This window comes from Balaenoptera borealis, assembly GCF_965194805.1.
Source record: "Balaenoptera borealis genome assembly, chromosome: 16".
Lineage (NCBI taxonomy): Eukaryota > Metazoa > Chordata > Mammalia > Artiodactyla > Balaenopteridae > Balaenoptera > Balaenoptera borealis.
The window spans coordinates 61,118,822-61,140,020 of NC_138872.1; the positions used below are offsets into that span (position 1 = coordinate 61,118,822).

General features: G+C 42.5%; 1 protein-coding gene across 2 annotated transcripts in view; it reads left to right on the top strand.

Moving 5' to 3' along the window:
- The window catches only part of SHISA9 (shisa family member 9), a 296,620-nt gene that overhangs the window by 256,473 nt on the left and 18,948 nt on the right, over positions 1-21,199 (top strand). The window contains exons 3-4 of one of the 2 annotated variants that reach the window (XM_082359282.1): positions 10,857-11,012; positions 18,568-18,615. In XM_082359282.1, coding sequence (XP_082215408.1) covers positions 10,857-11,012; positions 18,568-18,615 — 204 coding nt within the window. The remainder of the gene's footprint in view (positions 1-10,856; positions 11,013-18,567; positions 18,616-21,199) is intronic. The other variant, XM_082359283.1, reaches the window with a different exon arrangement.

The window sequence follows — 21,199 nt, forward strand, 5'->3', positions numbered from 1 at the left end:
ACAAACATCCATCATTACACGAGCTCGTCAGGTTGACTTCTGGGGAAACGGCTGCTTGGAGCAGGAAACAACCACCTCTGATACTTTAATGATGACGCTGAGCCATCAGTGGTGAGCTCAGCCACCGTAGAGAGGTCCTGTTTCAGAAGTGACGCCAATAAACTGTAGTGTCTCGAACAGACACACGATGCTACTTCAAATTAATAAGTCCTTTTCTTGTTACTGTCTTTGAGAGTATTTTTCAAAAAGTACCTTCTAAACCTGGGTTAGGTACCCCCTCCCTTGGGCCTTCACAGAACTCTGTGTTTTGCTGCATCATAGTACTAACCATTCTGATTTTAACTCTCCTCCTTCTCACCTGTGTTGTTCTTGATCTGCCTCCTATCCTAGGCTTGCATCTCCTTGGAGCACAACCTCAGATTTGAAGTGAATCTCTGTCCCTCAGAGTCTGCACACAAGATGGCCAGAAGTGAACATTAAATAAATATTTGTTTAACAACTCCAGTTTCAAAATATTCACATCCTAGATGCTCAAAATTTAAAAAAAATTTTTTTGCACGCTTGAAAATATAAACCCTTGGGTAACACACATGCCCAATTGGCCAAAGGTTTTCCAATGATATATGTTCATTTTTTCTCTATCACAAATTCCCTCTGGACCCTCTGCCACTAAGATTCAATAATATGAATTGAATTCTCTTTTTACATCAACCTTTTCTGGTAAGAGGCTAGCCTGCTATGTTCTCTTTTGACAAGTTCAGGGTAATTTTGACTTTGATCTGATTCTTTTTTTTTTTTTGCTTGCTTGTGGCCAGAGAAAAATCGACATGATGTTTCAAACTATAATTTTCAGGTTTTCTCTTAAAAAGGATGCTGGATGTAAAGGTTTGGATAGGATAGAAAGGAAAACAGAGCTAAAAGCCAGAGCCCTGTTACAGTTTCTGAATGTCTATTCTCTTTTTTGTTGTTAGGAGAATTACCAGTGCAATTGGTTCCCACAGGAATATCTCCTGTTATTCTCTCTCATTTGTCCAGTTCTGAGACAATTGAATAATCTGGAATGTGTCCAAGAATTCTGAGCCCAGAGAGCGCCTTAGGGAAACCTAACACCCTCTTCTTCTCATGGCCACCCATCACGTTGTCTTGGCTTCCCTGACTATTGGAAGCCATAAAGCTTTAGCTACACTATGTTGGATGCTTATTATGTTTCACGTGTATGCTGAGCATGGTATACGTGCAGCCTCTAAACCTCACAGCAAACCCTGAGAGGGTTTATGTTCTGGTCCTCATTTTAGAACTGAGAAGACTGAGACTCACAGAGTCAGTTGTATAACACCCCCCAAAGATGCTGTTGGGAAATGGAAGAGCCAGAATTTGAATGCAGAACTGACTGACTCAAAACTCCATTCTTCTTTGATTATGTTGTTCTGGATGGTGTGGTCTGTGGAGAGAGTCTGCTGAGGCTACATTACGGGGCACAGAGAATGTGTTGGAAAGAGTAGGGGTGAAGAAGGACCCTGGGCAGGATCAACATGGCCTTGTGGGCCAGGCAGAAATGTGGTACTTCGCAAGTGTGAAAAAAGCTTCAGAAAAATGTTATGAGCTCCTCTAGCTAGTAAGCAGTGTAAGAGCTAGAACTTGTCCACCAAACACAATGCCTGGCACGCCGTAGACAGCCAGATATATGAGGAGGAATAGGTGGATGAGCCGAGTGGGAGGGGTCAGAGCACAGGTGGGCTCCACAAGGCAGTAGGGGATTCTCAGGATGGGCGAGCCCAGCTTGTTCCCTAGATATAACAGTAACTTCTATTCTCTGGATAAAAGAGGAAACAAAAAGGCCAGTGGTTTACTCATCTAAGTGAGAAATTTTACAAGGAAAGATACTCAGAAGACAGAAGAGTCTCTCTTCATAGGGAAGGCTTAATGCTGAGCCTGGTCCATGCTAAAGGCAGCCTAGCTTAGTGGAGGAAACACCAATTTTGCCATGGTTACTAACATGCTGTGTGACTTTGGACAAGCACCTCAACCTCTCTGAGCTTCTGTTTCCTGATCTGTAAAATAGGATTGTAATACTTAGAGAAACAGGGGTAAATTTTTCACATGGTTAATGTGCTTTTCTATTTGGCCTTTCTGAGTCTATGACTTTTGTCTGAGCTGGGCTGTGCTAACCATCTACTTGGGAAAGAAAGTGTAAAAGAAAGTGGAAGGAAACTCACTCGATGCCACTGTATGGGACTCATTGCCCCAGAGTGACAAGTTCTGTAGCAGGACCCCTGCTCTCAGGCCTTCTGGTACATGAGGGTCATTGAAGAACTCCAACCAGACAATCTTGTACTCAGACCATACCACTTTATTTCTTTTTCTTTTTTTTTTTTTTTTGGTACTTTATTCATTTATTGAAGTATAGTTGATTTACAATGTTTCAGGTGTACAGAAAAGTGATTCAGTTTATATATATATGTGTGTGTATATATATATATATATATATATACACACACATATATATATACCTTTTCAGATTCTTTTCCATTGTAGGTTATTACAAAATACTGAATATAGTTCCCTGTGCTATACAGTAGGTCCTTGTTGTTTATCTCTATTATGTACAGTAGTATGTATCTGTTAGTCCGAAACTTCTAATTTATCCCTCCCTGCCTTCCCCCTTTGGTAACCATGAATTTGTTTTCTATGTCTGTAAGTCTGTTTCTGTTTTGTATATAAGTTTATTTGTGTCATTTAAAAATATTCCGCACATAAGTGATAACACATGATATATGTCTTTCTCTGTCTGACTTACTTCACTTAGTATGATAATCTCTAGATCCATCCATGTTGCTGCAAATGGCATTATTTCATTCTTTTTTATGGTTGAGTAATATTCCATTGTATATATGTACCACATTTTCTTTTTTCATTCATCTGTCAATGGACACTTAGGTTGTTTCCATGTCTTGGCTATTGTAAATAGTGCTGAACATCTCCTTGAATTAGAGTTTTCATCTTTTTCATATATATGCCCAGGAGTGCGATTGCTGGATCATATGGTAACTCTAGTTTTAGTTTTTTATACTACTTTATTTCTTAACAGGCTCAGCTACCCCCTGGTAGCTCAGAGCTTCTTCACCATGAGTTTCTCCCAAAATCCCAAACAGCGGAGTGGGACAAGAAGTCTTTGCCCTCAGCATTACCCTCAACTCATCCATCATTCTTCTCCTTCACCTGGGTCTGAAGACCAAAGGGGGAAAGTTGAGAGACATGATCTTAGGCCCCCTTATTTCTCTCTTTCTCTTCATTCTCACAATTTCCTAGAATCAGAGCCTTCCCATCCCTTTCCTCTCTGGTCCACCCTTGCCAAAAACTTCTTTGGTCTTGCCAACCAAGACTGGTCCTTGATATGCTAAAGAGTAGAGATAAAGGAATTTAGTAAAAACTACCTTCCAAAATCAATATTGTGACTTAAAATTTTTATTATTTTCTGGCTGCACAGTTGTTTTTTGAATGTCAGAAACTTGCATTTAACTTCTTTAGAGGGAGTAAGGAAGTGCCTAAGAGCACAGATTCCAGAGTCAGACTGCCAGGTCCAAAGCATGGCTCTGCCACTTACAAGTGGTGTAACTTTGGGTAAATCACAAAACCTCTCTGTGCAAAATGGGGTTAATAATAGTATCTCATAGGGACTCTTGGAATAGTACCTTAGTTTGTATATGAAATAATAACACCTCTCTGTTTATTATGTATATAACTGTGTTTTCACCTTCTTTATCATTAATCAATATCATCATCACCATTTTTCTTTGTGTTCCTTCTTTAATAAATCCTGATTTCCTAGCCTTACCTAGGTATATGGATGCCATGGGCCATCTGGGGTAAACCTCATATACTCAGGAAGACAAAAGAGAAAAGCACACTAATAATTTGAAAAATACATTATCCTTAAGACTGCAGTCTAGTTGGTAGAGTTGTTTTCCCATAGGGCTATGGGTTAACAATTCTGATATTGCTAGACATGTATACTGGAATTAAACAACTAAGTAAATGGATGGTGGAGGATGGGAGCCAGGCTTCTCATTGTTGGGGTGGGAGGTTACAAATGAGCAAGGGGAGAAGGCTAGACTGATCCCTGTGATAATGGATTAGAGTTGGAGACATCAGGATGAATTCATGTTAAGCTTAATACAGACACAGATGGTTACATATATAAATTTTTATAGATGTGTATATATGTATGAGTCAGTCTACACACATAGATTTCCTTGCTCGGTCAGCTGAGAGGGACTAGAAGCCATGAGCACACTTGGCCCCCAGATTTTGGTTTCTAACACCATTCTCCAAGAAAGGGAGCCAGGGTCCTCGGAGAAATGGATTCTAGGATGGGACAGGAAATAAACAAGATGAACCTGGAGCATCTTGCATTGCTGGAAAGTAAGAAAGTTCTCCAAAAAAAGGGCAGGGGGGAATGTAGAAGCCAACTGAAAGAGATTCCAATGGCCAAACCGGGGGAAATTTGAGTGAAGAAACAAAATAAAATAGTATTGGATTCTAATCCAAAGTATAAAATACATATCCATGTGTCCACACTAATATATATCATATATATATATATATATATATGATATATATATATATTTGAGTGAATAATTAAAAGGGGAAGAAGAGACAAATCTGCTATGAAGAACAATTCCAAATAATTTATGTAGACACTCAGTACTCAGAGAGGTAGAGCATAACTTCCCACTCCTTAAGTGTGGGTTCTGTATAGTGACTTCCTTCCAAAGAGTATGGTATGGAAAGAGAGAAAAAGAGAGTAACTTTACAGTGGAGAGATTTGAGAAACACTGCCTCAGGCAGCGATATTGATATTTATGACATCAATAATGACGTCATCACAGCATGTATCCTTGACATGTTATGATGAGAATGTCACCTCATCTGTATGGTTTACCTCCCCCAAACCCATAACTGCAGCCTAGTCATGAGAAAAACATCAGACAAGTTCCAGTTGAGGGACATTCTACAAAATAATTGACCAGTACTCCTCAAAACTGTCAAAGTCATCAAAATAAGGAGAAGTCTGAGAAATTCACAGCCAAGAGATACCTAAAGAAACACGATGACTAAATTTAATGTGCTACCTGGATGAGATTCTAGAACAGAAAAAGGACATTAGGCAAAAACTAAGGAAACCTGAATAAAGTATGGGTTTTCGTTAATAGTTATATGTCAGTCTTGGTTTATTAATTGTAACAAATGTACCCTATTGGGGAAACTGGGGCTGGGGTATATTGGAACTCTCTGTGCTATCTTTGCAGTATTTCTGTAAATCTAAAATTGTTCTACAATAAAAAATTGTTTAGAAGATATATTGTTCCTGTATCATTACGTCACAGGATTGATATGAGGATTTAAGGAGATAGCACATGAAAAGTTCATTACCAAGTGACTGGCACATAATATATGCTCCACAGAACAGCACTCTTTGACCATCTTGTGCCTTTCTGTGCAATTCTTCCTTGTGATATGCCTTGCAAAACTTACTATTGTTGCCTTTCCTCCAAGATGAGCCAAACTGGTCTAGTTTCTGATAGTTGGTATCTGCCTCTTTTGCTCTGAGAAAACTAGAGCATCATCCCAGGGTTTGTAATTGAGCATTTTTACCTTAACAACCCTATCTGGATTGCATTCATTAGTCTGTTTAGTAACTAAGATATACCACATCATAACAGTACTTACATGGTGGTTACCTTGGTGTAAGTCTGCCAGATACTTCTATATAGAGTAAGTGTATCTTAACTTTCTTTGAAAATGATTGTCAAATACGTGAGGCCCATTTTCTGTCTTAGGAAGGAGAACATGGGGACATTATCAACTTCTTGTTTGCTGACTGAGGGTCTTGACGGAATGCAGCATCCCAGAACAGCAAGTCCTTGTCAGTTATTTCTAAGGATCAGAAGGAGTTGCAAAATTATAATGAGGCAGGGAAAGTTTTTTTGTGACCTTGGGTAGAAAGTACCTTTCTACAGAGGTGAGGTGGATAAGACATCCCTGGGGCTGAGGTGTATCTAGAAGAGAAACCATACTGCTGGGAGCAAGACATGGCTGGTCCTACTGGATTCCCTCTATGGTCATGGCTATGCAAAAGAAATTATATATATACACACACACACACACATATATAATTTATATGTAAAATATATATAGTAAATATATAAATTATGTATACACATAATTTCTTTTGCATAGTATATTTAATTAGTATATTATATACTATATTATATAATATATAAAATTGATAATATATAATTATATATGTGTGTACATATATAAATACCTACTATATTACATAATACATAAAACATAATTATATATAAAATGTATAATATATAATACATAAATTATATATATAATTTCTTTTGCATAGTATATATACTTAGTGTATGTATTATATACTATATTATATAATATATAAAATATACAATATATAATATATAACATACATTATATTATATATTTGTGTACATATGTATATAAATACATACACGTGCATGGACATATATACATACTACATATATACATACATTCAAACAGTTATCTCGTATCTTTATGCTTCTTCTCTCAATTGACAAGGTCAGGATTTGCACATTATAACCTACTCTTCCCTCTTCACTCACCCTATTCGATTTTTCTTGGATGGCAACCTGAGCTTACCTCCCGTCTACTCTTTTGTTTGTCCTCCTTAGCTGGGTATTATGTGTGGAAAACTCACAGAAAAACTGGGTTGCCAGGTCTGGTCCATCCTCCTGCTCAGTAAAATGAAAATAACATTTAAGAAACCCAGTCACCAATGTCTGTTTAATAATTCTTGATTGCTGCCCTGAGCCTGGATTTCAGTATTTCTGAATAATCAGCGCCTGGAAGCTAGCAAAAAATGGCTATCTAAAACTGCCAGAAATGTGCTTCCTGTTGTTCTGAATGTGAAAGTAGGAATGTGACTCTGGGGCAGCCTCATTTTCCTTTGTGATGGATCACTTTGGTGGGCCATCTCAGTCCTACACACTTTCATTAAGTAACTACTCGCTGCCCCTGAGTTAGCTCAGGACTTGGGAGAAATCATCCAAAAGCAAATGCTTTATAATGGAGTATTCTGTTTAAGAATATAAAAGGCTATCCCAAGTGGTAAGGAATATCTCTGTACTTTTTTTTTTTCTTTAAGAAGTGTTTAGCATTTCCCCTGGCAGGACTGGAAACAGAGTTTGAAAATAGTGGATGGGATCTGGGACTGAGGGAGCAAAGAGATGGGAGTAAGGGCTCCCACTGGATGATGGGCTTAGGTGGTGTCAGCTCTGTAACTAGTTAAGGGTCTATTTCCAGAAAAAAAAAAAAACCTGCCATTAAGATATTAGTTAATTAACTTATGAATGTCCTTGGGCATTCTCTATGCACTACTCGGTCAATTTGCTGTTTGAAATTTCTACTGAAGCTCTGTAGAAAATCCAGGGCCAATGCCTGTTCCACCTTGGTGCACTCTGCAGGCCCCATGGGAAGCCTCCCTTCTGGTCAGTTCCAGCCTCCCAGTGGGATTCAGGACAACAGTGCACTAGTCAGAACTTACATTGCACGTGACAGTAACCCCAAAGCACACTAGCTTATTCAGAAAGGGACTTCCCTATCTCCTCTGCTTCTTTCCTTATTCTTTCACAATAAAGAAAGATTTTCTTCACATGGCAGGTTCAAACTCATTTGAATTCATGGCCTCCTGGCTCCTTGACTCCAAAGCTTCCCAATAGAAAAAATTCAGGGAAGGGCTCTGATTGGCCCAGCCTAGATCACATGCTCCCTTCTGGCCCAATCACTGTGAGGAGAAGGAGGTGTTGTGATTGGTCTGACTTGGATCACATGTTCACTGTGTGACCAGAAGGGTGAGTTACTGGCCTGATTTCCAACTGCCAGCTCTTACTTACATCTCTGAGTAAGAGTTTTTCTGGCTACCAGAGCTCACTCTGCCCATGAACGTGGTAGGTTACAAGTGCTGAGGAATTACTGTCTACCAGAAGCAGCCCTCAAACAACGACTGATGGGAGCTGGCACATAAATACTCAGGGGCTCACTTGCCCACGGGCTGACAGAATTCTGAGACATGCACTCAACACCATTTACCAGAATGCCAGAGTGGGATTAAACTCCCGTTCTCCACAGTTGCCCCTTGCTGGGCATTGCACTCTTTATCTGACTCTTTCTCTTTCCCATCTCGCCCCCTCACCCCTTGTCTGCAGTATTGCCTGACATCACCTCCCAAATATACTTGTACTTGAGTCCTTATCTCAGTGACTTCTGGGAAAACCCAAACTAAGAGAGTTACAGTGATTGGCAGCTAATCACATGAGTCAAATGGGGATGAAGCAGAGTGCCTGGAACTGGTACTTCTGAATACACAAAACAGTAGCTGTCCACTAAAAAAAATATGTGTGTGTGTGTGTGTGTGTGTGTGTGTGTATGTTGGGGAAAAAACCCCACAGAGCAGCAAACAATGAGAACTTACAGTAAATCACTTCCTATTACACCAACATTTGGGCACAAACATGTCTGGCCTGACGTGCCCAGGGGAAGCAGACAGACCTCCCCAGCAGGTTGCTCTGGAGAGGAAAATGTCAGAGGACGTTGGGGTCCAGGCTACAGGGAGAGCCGTAATTTACATGAGACAACATTTCCACCATGACTTCATTAATCTTAGGACTCTTCCGCCCCAGCTGAATCCCAGCCAAAGAGTTATCATGGCAGGGAGACATGCCCGCCTCCTCAGATGCTGGCCAGCGGCTGGGCGACTTGGCTTATGTTTGGCGATATTCCCATTAGACAGTTGGGCTTGTGGGATGGCCCATGCATGTGCAGTGATAAAAATACTCTCCTTATCTCTGTGTCTCAGCTGTGGTAACCCTGCTTCTTTCCGTTCGAGTGTATTGGTTTCTAAAGCCAAACTTATTCTATATATGTCACGGGTTGAATTGCCTAGAAGCAGTGCTTGAGAGAGGGGTTCAGGTGTATGAGACTCTGAGGGAGTCAAACACCCACACCTCTCTAAGGTTGTGAGGGAAACAAAATAGGAAAGATAAAGGAGCCACACAGGGATGGGGCTCTCAGTTTCAGATAAAGTCTAGACCAGGGGTTGTCAAACTATGGCCCGTGGACCAAATTCAGCTGCCACCTATTTTGGTAAATAAAGTTTTAAATAAAGTTTTATTGGCACACAGCCACGCTGACATAATGTCTATGTCAGCTTTCTTGCTACAAGGGCAGAGGCGAGTAGTCTCTGGACTGGATGGCCTGCAAAGCCTAAGCTATTTACATTCTGGCCCTTTCCAGAAAAAGCTTGCTGACCCCTGCTCTAAACTTGTCTCAACCCATGGGAGCTCTGGAGCCCCCCTTGCTCCATTAAGTTATCCCCACCTTGAGGCAAGGGCTGGTCTTGGTACCTTAGTGTCAGCTGGGCATTGGTTGTCACCCACCCTGGGTGTTGAGGGTGAGGGACATTAAGCAGATTAAGCCCAGGATGGTGGCTTCCATCAGCCGAGAACGATTTTTTGGATGTTAGGGGCACCTGTGAGCTCTGAGCAACCGACACAGTGGCTGGGAAACGGGTGCACATGCTGGTAAAGGGGATCTTTCAAGGCACTGCCAGCAAGTACTGCCATGTTGATCTGGATCTCCAGATGTGCTTCATGAAGATGGAGGGAACCCTTGCTTCCTGCCTGAAACTGAGCCATAATTCTCTCACCTGGACTCCGTGACTCCCATTTCATTCTTGCCTTCAGTCCATCCATCCCATTGTTCTCAGGGTGAAGACAGAAACCCTTAACAGCTCAAAGAATAATTCCTGAACCTTTTCCCCCATGAATTCCAGTCCCTCTAAGTAGCCAATATTCAGTTGGTGTGTTTTTACCTATTTTTTTCAGTCTTTGCAAACCACAGCACACAAAAATATGCACAGATTTTCTTTTCTTTAAACCAAATGCCCTGTTATGCGCATTACTTTGACATTTGCTTTTTTTGCCTTAACAATATAAACCATAAGAAACTCTCCACATGTATAGTTAACTGATTTTTAACTCATTTTTTTAACAGCTGAATGATAGGCCATCATATGTATGTACATATTATGTACCTAATACAGATGTACAATAATTTAAGCATTCCTGCATTGATAGGAGTTCAGGTTGTTTCTGTGTGGTTTTTATTTTTCACTTTACAAACCATAGTGCAAAGAACGCCTCTGAACAAATATCCTCACATTCTGTTGCTTGTATTTCTGAAGGCTCCATCCCTAGAAGTGGTATTATTTGGTCAACATACACATGCATTTTAAATTTCCATACACACTGCCAGAATCCTTTCTGCAGATACAGCAAATCATATGTCCACCGTGAGTTTATGAGGCTGTCGAGTTTCCAACATCTTTGCTTGATTGGTGTCCTTCAGTCCTTTTAATTGTTGCCAATCTCTTGGCAGGGGAGTGGCCTCCCGTTGTCCTGACTTGCATTTCCTTGACTGTTACTGAAGTTGGTCATCTTTTTATATGTATGTTGCTTTGATAAAAGTAGCCCCCGCAGTGATAGGACCTTATGTTAATTTTGGGGGAGATGGAAGTGTTCTAGGGGAATCCTTTGCTCTTTACCCATCCATCCTCAGCTGCTCTCCAATGCAGAGTTGGTTGTTGCCGATATATCTGCCCATCCTCGGCTGCCCTCCCTCTCGTGTCCCCAAAGGGCGTGGAGTTTTGGTCTCAAGGGATGTGGCCATGGTGGGGGTGGGTAGAAGGTCCTGCCCCATTGGTGACCATCTCCGTCTGTTCTCTTCACTTCTAGACGCCACCCAGATGAACAACGCAGTGCCCACCTCCCCTTTGCTCCAGCAGATGGGCCATCCACATTCCTACCCCAGCCTGGGCCAGATCTCCAACCCCTACGAACAGCAGCCGCCTGGCAAAGAGCTCAACAAGTACGCCTCCTTGAAGGCTGTCGGTAAGTGCTGTTTTGTTTCTTCTCTCTCTCTCCTGTACTTTTCTGTTCCTTCTAGATTTCCTTATCCCCTACTTTTTTCTACTCCTTTTTCTGTCTTTCTTATCTATCTATCGTCCATCTATCATCCATCATCTATCTATCCATCTACTATCTATGTATCATCTATCTATCCACCCATCATCTATCTATCTATCATCTATCTATCTTTCAAAATCTCCCTCTATTTCTCTTTCTCTCTTTCTTTCTGTCTCATTCTCTCTCTGTCTCTCTCTCATGTATTCTGGGTCTCTTTACTTGGGACACAGTTTACTAAGGACCAGAGCCCCTCAGCGGCTTTCTCTTGGCCCCAGGTCAAGTCCTACCTTGCTGTGTGGGGCAGGGTGGCGGGGGAGGGGGAGAAGGAGAACGTGGATACTATTGGATCATACCGATACCTCAGCCCCTTCACCATCAACCGTCTGCCCTAGCGAATCCTCAGGGAACCTGGACTTAGGATCCAGGACACTCGGTCTCCGAACCCCCTGCCCTTTAAGTGTGACACTCACCACCCACACAGTCCAGCCTCTCGGAGAAGTCAGTAAGCCTGCACATTCCTATCTCAGGGAACTCTTGTTTTTCCAGATGTAAACATTTCTGGTGTTGGGGGGTGGCGGGGGGAGCCTGGAGCTCCTATTACCTGAGTTCTTATCAAGTGCCAGACATTGCATTGGCCCTTTTATAGACACTGTCTTATTTTCTTATAGCGCTCCAAAGAGGAAGGCATAGGTATTGCCCCAATTTTCAGATTAGGAAAACTGAGGCTCGGGGAGGCTAATTTAACTTGCTCCAAATCAAGCAGCCTGTGGGCAACTTGAACTTGTGTTTTTATCGCTGCAGAGCCTGTGCTCCTGCTGCTCCCTTCCCACAGCCCTGGGTGGGCTGGGGTTCAGTCCATTCCCCCGATTTGTACATGAGGGAGTCTGACGGTGACCCAGGCTCCTAAACAAATGACTCATGGCCCCGTTCTATAGGATGGAAGCAGCACCCACAGCAAAGTCAAGCTTTGGGGCGGGCAGAAGACTCCCAGACCGCATGCCTTCTTTTATAATCAGCTTCTCATCCTATTTCCTCTCCCCACTGCCAAGCTCCTCGTTGGAGATGGGACAGGAGACATGTGCTGATCAATTCCAGTATGAAATATCCTAATTCTGTTACAAACTCAGGACAGAAACCAAAGCACAGACATGATCACATGTCTAGGCTGCTCTCGGAACCACGGTCTACGGACATAAGATTCATAAAACAAGCATATTGGTGCCCAACAGAGGGCCAGGCACATACTTGGGGCTTAGCGTTTGAACAAGAAGTCCATCTTTAGGAACTCATGTTCCTCAATCTCCCACGATTTCCAAATGGAACCATTTGAAGAAGGTTTTAGGGGTGCTTATAATTCTGAGGGCACAGGTTGTGCTGCCTAAATTCTAAGCCTCGTAAGACTTTACATAGTAATCTCCCACGTTTCCTGTTGAATTTCTCCACCCACCTCAACCCTCATCTACACCCATGACCACAGATTTCTTCTATTCCATATTGTGTGTTTGCAGAGCACATACATCCTAAACGTGTTCAGATAAACTCAGATATTACTAGGAAGGGAAGGGAGCTGTTACCTAGGAGAGAAAGAGTCAGGGCATCTGTGCCAGTGTAACTGCAGAAGCCTTCATGCACTATTCCGTGGCCCACCTCCCTTTCTGAGCCTTGCATTTAGGTGATGAAGAGCATCTGCTGTTATACTTGATTCTTCTTTTGCATTAAAAAAAAAATCCACCCAGACGTCTTTTTCTTTTAGAACTGGTCCTATTACCCAAAACAACTCATTTCTTCAACTTAGGCCCAGTGTTTCCTTCCCCCTCAACACCCAGTAGCTCTTTGGGTAAATCATAAATGGATCTTCCAACAGAATTCCTTGATTCTGTCCAGCATTGACTCAGGGCTTCTTGGTATAGCAAATGTTTGCAGTGCATTTGGAATTAAACTTGCAGTCTGAAAGTTTATTTGACACTCCTTGAGTAACACTTTCTTCCACAAAGCTGGAACTCCTGAAATGTTTGTTGAATGAAGGAATGAGCTTGTCTTTGACAAGAATCAAAGAATAGCTTAGTTGGAAGGGAGCACCCCTGTATCTTCTAAAAACTCTGAAGGGTCTCACTTGGGGTACCCTCCCCAGTCCTGGCTATGGTTGATGTGCCCCTCTTCTTCTTGGTCCTTCTTTTCTGACTATTATGGGAGTTCACAAGCTTTATCTGAGTCACAGATGGTCTTGTAATGGTCTTGTGAGGTCCAGTGAGGGGCAGACTGAGCGAATGCATGACCCGATGGGTTACCCAGGAGTCCAGAGTCTGCCCGCCCAAATGAAATGCAAATCCCATAATAAACATTCTTTCAAGGGTTCTCTATTAAGGAATAATGTAACTGTGCTGTGAATGATGAAATGAGTTTCATTAACAAAATCGTTACCACCCAGTAGAGAAGTTGTTTAAAAAATGGTTTGCTGTGGAAAGCTCTGCAGTCTCTGATAACCAGACTCATTTTCTAAAAATTTCAATTCAGTAAATAAGGGGAGACTTGGACAGCCTTTAGGGTTAACTGCCAAGTTCAAAAATACCTCTGGAAAAATCAGTGTTCTCTTGGAGGCTTTAATATTCAGAACATCAAGTGGGTTGGTCACCAAAACCCCCTGACCTCAGCTTCTTTGTGTGAAAAATGAAGAACCTGAACTCTCTAGTTTCCAAGCTCCATTCTAATTTTAAAATTGGAAAATTAACCAGTTCTACTCATTCTACTCATTAGAATACCCGTGGACCATTAAATATGTCTCCTTTATTCACTACCAACTCTGGGGAGAAAAGCGTGGGAATTGTTGGTAGTTCCTGAGATAAATTCTTCCCAAACAAGACTTCCCATCTATTTAATTTGATTTGATTTAATTTAATTTTTATTTTATTTATTTAATTTTATTTTTGTTGTGTGCTTGTTGAAATCACACTCATTCATGTTTAAAGAGAGCTCCTTTCTTTCTATAATTCAGGGATTTGGGAATGTAACATCTGGTCCTATATAGCATGTGACTACAGAACGGTCTCTGTTCTCAAGGAGTTCATTGGCCAGTTATTGTAAAATATTAGCATACACTAGGGAAATGTAAGAGGCTACACCTCACTGTACTCTGTACAAGAAGGAGTGATGAAGTTGAATGATTATTTGTTCAACGCTTTCATCCATTCTGCAAACATTTAATCTGGTGTTCCTTGATGGTAGGTCCCACTGAGGCATGAACCAAGTCCGTCCCTTTCATCGATGTATCCCCAGCATGTAGCACCATGAAGGGATCTTTTTTTTTTTTTTTTGAGCTAGTATTTTTATTCATTTCAAAAGTTCTTCCCTTTTTTCCTTTCTTTAACTTTTCCCATCCCCCACCTGCCATTTCAACCATGTAGAGCTATTTGGGAAAATTAGTCTCAGCAGAACACCAGAGAACACAAGCATCAAATATCGCCTTTGGACTATGTAATTAAAAAGAAAATCTTGTTTTATCGATAACTCAAATATTATTTTAAGCATTTAGTCCATGTAATAGTAACAAAATAAATGCTCACTTCAGTGTTTTCAAAATCACTCCAGACCTCACCCTCGGCTATTCTTCTCCTTGGGGTGAATAAACTTGGGGGTCTGTATTTGGTGACCCACTGACATCTGCAGAGGTCTGACATGCTCTAAAACTGCATGATTCCTGGCTTTTTCCTCCTCTTCTCTGCCGTCTTCCACAAAGGGTAAAGCCCATCTTATCTCTGCTGGCACAGGACAAATCGGTTATTGCTTCTGTGGCCTCTGTGATCACTCATGAAGGGATCTTAATAAGCCCTCCTAATACATATTTGTAAAACCACTGAATAAAACCACGTGACAGACAGCACCCACATCATGACAGGAGCATGAGATCATCAGCAAGATGGTGGCATATAGCACTGCCCCTGCAATTGGTCAGGACTGAGTTTAAGATCTAGTTCATACGTTTATTGCAGAAATTACTCAACCTTCCAGGTCTCAGTTACCCCATGTGTACAATGGAGATAATAAAAATATACAACTAATTGTCTATTGGGAAGATCTGGTGATACAGTGCAGGGAAAGTGCTTATCCTGGTACATGGTCAGCCCGCAATCAATACTGCCCCATATGAAAGTCTCCAGACCAGAATTGTTTGTTGGTCATATTTTTCCTTGAATTTCCAAATACACGGGTACCTTGATTAACATGCAATTGGTAGATTTCACTTTGAAGGAAATAGAGAGTTGGGTCCATATCCTTCACTCTAGTTTGATGGGAAAGATGTGCCTGAAAGCTAACTCACTTTGGGACTCTGATAAAACAAACAAGCAAGCAAGCAAACAGCAAATGACTTTTCTGAGTTGTGCTTAGGGCCAGCAAAGAGGCGGCCCAAACCTCTTCACTCTCCCCATCAATAGCCTGGACAGTGAAGGTCCATATGCCCAGAGCTATGACTCCTACAATCCATCAAAGAAAGATTCTGTTTCACTCAATTAACTCTCCTTACTAAGTCAGAAATGTGGGTTTAAACATTTTCTAAGTATTTTCTACCAAGAAAAGTCAAGAAGTGTGTGTTGTTCTAGACTGAGCCAAACTGTAACCTGAAAATTCAGTTAAGCACACAAATCCTCTGGCCTGAGCCACCTGTGGATGGGTGGTTACAATGCAAGGACCCACTTTATGGTTCCTCATAGGTCAATGTTTGCAAAGACAGTTGTGAAAATATCCCTAAGGGTCACCTGATGATTCAGAGATGGGTGATTCCTGCCTCCAGAACTGGGAAAAGACCACTCTTTTATGTAATTCCTGATGGGCTTTGCAAATGGAAAATTGCCTGTACATTGGCATTTAGCTCCTATTGACCCCGTGTCTAGTTTTTCCTCTAGGTGTCTTGAGAGTTTAAATCCTCAGCTGCTATAGGTTCCTGACCACATGCCCTTTAGATGCTTTAGTGCAACTTATGCTGCCTGGTGAGAGAAAGAGACAGGAAGTAACAGCATTATTGATAAAAGGCTGTGCCTTTTTTTTTTTAATTTAAGAATTTAATAAGAAAATATTTTCTCTGTTGCTATTTGACAGTCTAGGGACTATTTTCCCAGTACCATGTTAACATTTTCCAATAGCACTTTTTAAAACCACAGCAACAGTGCACTTAGATGTGGCAGGAATTCTTTTTCACTCTTTCTGTAGGAATCATGTGTGAAAACCCTAAGTGATGCATAAGCCCCTCAAATGTGAATTAACCTCTGCTAGTTTTTCTTTTTGTCACTGTTATGGAGGAAAGTGAGCTAGTATCATCGACCCAAACAGTACACCTCTGAAGGAGGTATCAGTCCCAAAGTCAAAAGATGGGGAAACTGAGGCTTGGTATAGTTAAGTAATTTTCCCAAAATCACGCCCAAAGAGCCAAGACTCATATTTGGGATAGCCTGATTCAGGTCATCTTCTTCCCACGAAATGATGCTGTCTCTCACAGAGCAATTTCTGGCACCAGAGGTTATAACCAGGCCAAAAAAAAAAAAACAAGATTGAAGAGGGCCGTTTTCCTCTTTGTGGGGGAGGACTTACTAAGGTATTGTTTTCTTTGTTTGAAGGTAAAAGTTTTCTCATGATGCTGAGTATAATTGAGGTATAACATGTTTAAGGTGCATTATAGTTGAGGTATAATTTCATATGTATAGTATAAAACTCAGATCATAATTTTACAGTAGTGTGACTGTTGAAATATACATACACTAGGGTCATCAACGTCCCAGTAAGGATAAGAAATATTTTCCTCTCCCAGAAAGTTCCCTCATGGTCGCTTCCTCTCAGTGCCATAGGCCCATCCTCTTTACATAAGCATTTAATTTTTCACCCAAAAAATATTTATCTAATGTCCATTAGTGTCACCAAGCCCATAATGGGGCCTTAGCTATTTATTTGGTAGCTTGTGTGCCATCTTATTAAGCGCCCATATTAGCTTTGGATTTATGAAACAAAACTTGTTACTGTCTTGTCCTGTCTTAGGTAGTGGGAACAGAGGTGACCACAGCTTGTTTCCTGCCTTCAAGGCGGTCATGGATTTGACTTGGGAGCAAACAGCTTCCTTGGGCTTAGTGACTCAGTGACTCGGTCAGGCATGTGTCCACCCGCACAGGAAGATCTGGGGCCGTATCACTATTTCCAGATGTCAATGATCCTGGCTCAGAGGGAGAAGAAACATGAAGGCATCCCAGGCGGATCCCACTTAATTTTAAGTTCGTCGCTCTTCACCTGTCATTCCAATTTCCCCTCTGTTGTTAGTGATGAGGGTGTAGAGTTCGTATCCGCAGGGGGAACGTGGCAATTTGAGCATCCTTTGGCACGCTTGGGAGGCCAACCAGAAATGTTTAAATGGGGCCGGATCTGTGCTCTGTAATCATTCAGATCACAGACTGTTCCCTACATCTCTTCCCAGCTGGCAGCCTGATAAATCTCTGGAAATTGTGCAGAAATGTTGAGGACTTGGTTTTTCCAGGTAGATTCCTAAGAAAGGAAACTGGAGCTAGTAGCGCACGCTGATTGGTCAGGCCGCCAGCCAGTGGGCAGAGGCTGCTGCTTAGGCACGTGCGCATGTTTGCCTCGGTTTGAGTAAAACCCGGTCTTACAGAGAAGGTCTGTCGAGGACCGGGGTAGGCTGTAGCCATAGTCATTCTCACCATCCTTTACAAAAGGGTCACTATGGGGTTCTCCTAATAATAGGAGATTCCCCCAGGGCTCATCCAGTACATCTGAAATGGAATTCAATTTAGAGAAACTGATTTATAATCAAAGTCCCAGGCATTATGGGATTCTCAGATAACAAGTTTGATTCCTTTAGCATTGAGGGGAATTTCCTTACCTCGGGAAGAGTGACCCCGTGGAGAACCTTGAATTCATTCATTCATTCAACAATATTTTTCAAACACAGACTGTGTGCTAGGCACTGTGAAAGCGGGGTCTCCACCCCACCCAGCCTGCCACCCAGCATTTAAAGTTGCAGTCAGCAGAGCCTGCCCCGACCTTGAATTTGGAGCTAATGATGCTACCCCCACCTTTTTAGCAGGGGAATTGCAATAAAAGAGGATCAAAATTGATCTCTTGTCAACAGAGCGTTATTAGCCAAAGTGACTTCATGTAACTAAAACTGCTTTTTTCTTAGAGTGTTGAAATTTAGAGCCACCTAGGAATTCTCTCTCTCCCTGAAAACATCTAGGCTTTCTTCGGGGGAACCTCTCTTGATCCTGTGTTGGGCATTATCTTGATCGTGCTTCAGGGCCTTGCAGAGAGAAGTGTTCACACAATTGTCATTGCGCATTTGGTCCCTCGCCCTGTTCCCCGGTCCCCTGAGACCTGCGCCCCTTGGAGGCTGCAGCTGGGGTGCCTGCAGAGCATCTGGGCTTTGAGGGCACAGCACACATGGGAAGCCTGTGAACAGATCAGCATCTCTCCATTATTGTTTTTTTAGGAAGTTCTGAGGGTGACTGGACAGTGGCGACACTTAAGTCACCGAAAGGTACCGTATGGCTTTTTCTAGCTCTTTTGTCCAGGTGTCGTTAGATTTGGCATTAATCCGTGAAGGCACAGAGAATCCCGGTGTCTGTGTGCACACATGTGTCCGCGTTGGGTGGACCTGTAGGTCCGTCTGAGTTCCAGTGTGTAGGTGTTGTGTGTGTGTGTGTGTGCACACGCGCGTGCATCTGGGGTGGCATGTCTGTGCTCCAGGCTGTTGTTGAAAAGTGTGCTACTCCTCACTTCCCGATATTCATTGCCTGAAGGAAAATGTCATTATCAGAAACCATCCCAGGTAAGACATCCAGGAGACGTTTTTTTCTCAGAAAACTGTGCAGGCAAATGGCAAAATGTAAGGTAAATTAACGCAGGGGGAGAAACACAAATTGTGAGGGAGAGATAAACAGAGTCAGGTTGTTGGCCCTGGGTCTTGGGAATGATTAGCCTTTTGGGGAACAGATGCTATTTTCAACTTTCCTGGCTACCATGGTGAGCATCAAAAGTTGGTCCCCTTGAGTCTGTGCATTAACTAGCTGGGTGACTGGGCTAGGTGGTGGCTCTAATTTATTAACCCCCTATTATGTGCCAGACAGAGGGCTGAGCCCTTTATGTCATTTTGTCCTTGAACTCTCCGATGACCCAGCCATGTACGTGTTGTCCTTCCCCTTCAGAGATGAGGACATGGGCCTCTGAGCGAGGCTAGCTCTTGCTTGTCTAAAGTCATATAGCTGCTAAGTGATGAAGCTGAATTTGAACCCATGTCTGCCTGACTCTAATGCTTAAGTTATTTCCCACTGGGGTGTGATGGGAATGGCTATTTTCCAGAACAGACTGGAAGCTCAGTTCTCTTCTTTCTTCACTCCTTATGCTTTGTTGGATTTGGTAGTTGGGAGGATGTAGCTGACCCAAGCAGGTGAAGGTCAAACCCTTTAGTGACATTGAACTGGGAGAAGTTAGAAGATATTGCAGGGCTGTAGGTCAGATACTGGTAGGGCCCTTTTGCCTTCTCAAAAGACAGTTCTGGTTTCTAAGTGGAGACTGGATTGGGGGAGGGTGGGCTGGAGTTGAGGTCACCTTCTGGAAGGCTCTTGCAGTTATCCAGGTGGGCAGTGCCCCGAACTGTGGTGGGTAGAGGATGAAGAGAAGAAAATAGAGCAGAGGGGTAATGAGGAGACTGCAGAAGGTAGTGAGTGCGTGCGTGGGAGTGGAGAGGAGGGAGCCGTGGGCCGCCCCGTGGTTCTCAGGTTTGGGCCACTTGAGTGCATATCAGCATCGCCTGGAGGAAGGTTAAACCCTAATTCCTGGGCCCCACCCCAGAGCTTCTGATTCACTAGGTGTGGCCAGAGGAGCTGAACTGCTAACAGGTTCCAAGGTGATGCTGATGCTGCTGGTCTGGGGACAATACTTTAAAAACCGCTGCGGTAGAGAAATCTTGCTGGGAAACTAAGACTGTTTGATTGGGTCTCCAAGCATCTTTCTGTGGGTTGAGGGTTCTGAAGAGGGAAGTTTGACCAGAGTCCCAGAGGCTCCGAAGCAACCTGAGCTCTGGGGCGGGGTGGGGGAGGGAATGAAGAGTGTCACCCCATATTCCAGAATTGGGAGTGAGAGCTTTAGACCCTCGTGTCTAATGAGAACCCCTTGATTACCGAGTTGTTGCCTTGAGAGAGGCAGATTTTTTGGGTCTGCATTAGATAATAACTATTCACATGTCAACATCCATTTTTAGAAATGCAAACAATTTGGAACATGACAGACCTACTAATTTGAGGCATAAACTTTTTTTCCCTTCCCTTGTGAAAAACAAAGCCATTACGATTCCCATGACAACATTTAGAAGCAGTCAGCATCCCTGTCTTTATATCAGCCTGTTGTTGTCTGATGCATTCAGAAAATATTTCAGGACAGGTCAAAAGCAAGAGCTTAGAGGCTATTTTTCTACTCAAACCAGGCTAATTTCACCTCTCCTCCTAAATGCATCTTTATTTATCCTGCTTTGTCTGGGGAGGAGAAAAGGGGTCCCAGAGAGGGGAGGCCCAAGTTCCTCTGGGGTCACTGATTTTCCCTATTGTTTTTTACTCAACCTCCAGACCCTGAATCTACATGAGGCATGATGACAGGGTCAGGGGGGTTGTACACCCTGCCACCTTCTTGAAAGAGAAGTATCAGCAGGGTGTGATGGACTTAGCCTCAGACACACCTGGGTTCTGATCGTGGTCCCATCATTGGTACTCTTGTTACTTTCTCCAAGTCATTCAACCTCTCTGAGCCCCTCTTTTCTGATCAACAAGATGGAGACTTCACTGTCACCTCCCTCCTAAGGTTGTTGTGAGGACGATGTGAGATAACATGTACAACACATGTCACAGTGCCTAGCATGTCAAAAGTGATAAACACATGAGGCTGTAACTGGTATAATTATTGCTATTATTATCAGGTGAGCAAATTAAAGCTCTGAAAAATCTCATGGTGAAAAAACTGTCAAACTCTGTATAGCCCATCATTTCCCAAACACTTTTGACATCTGATCTCTTTTCTCTATGGAAAACCAGTTCACAGCTTGAGATCCAGGTACTGGAATGTTGCTAGGA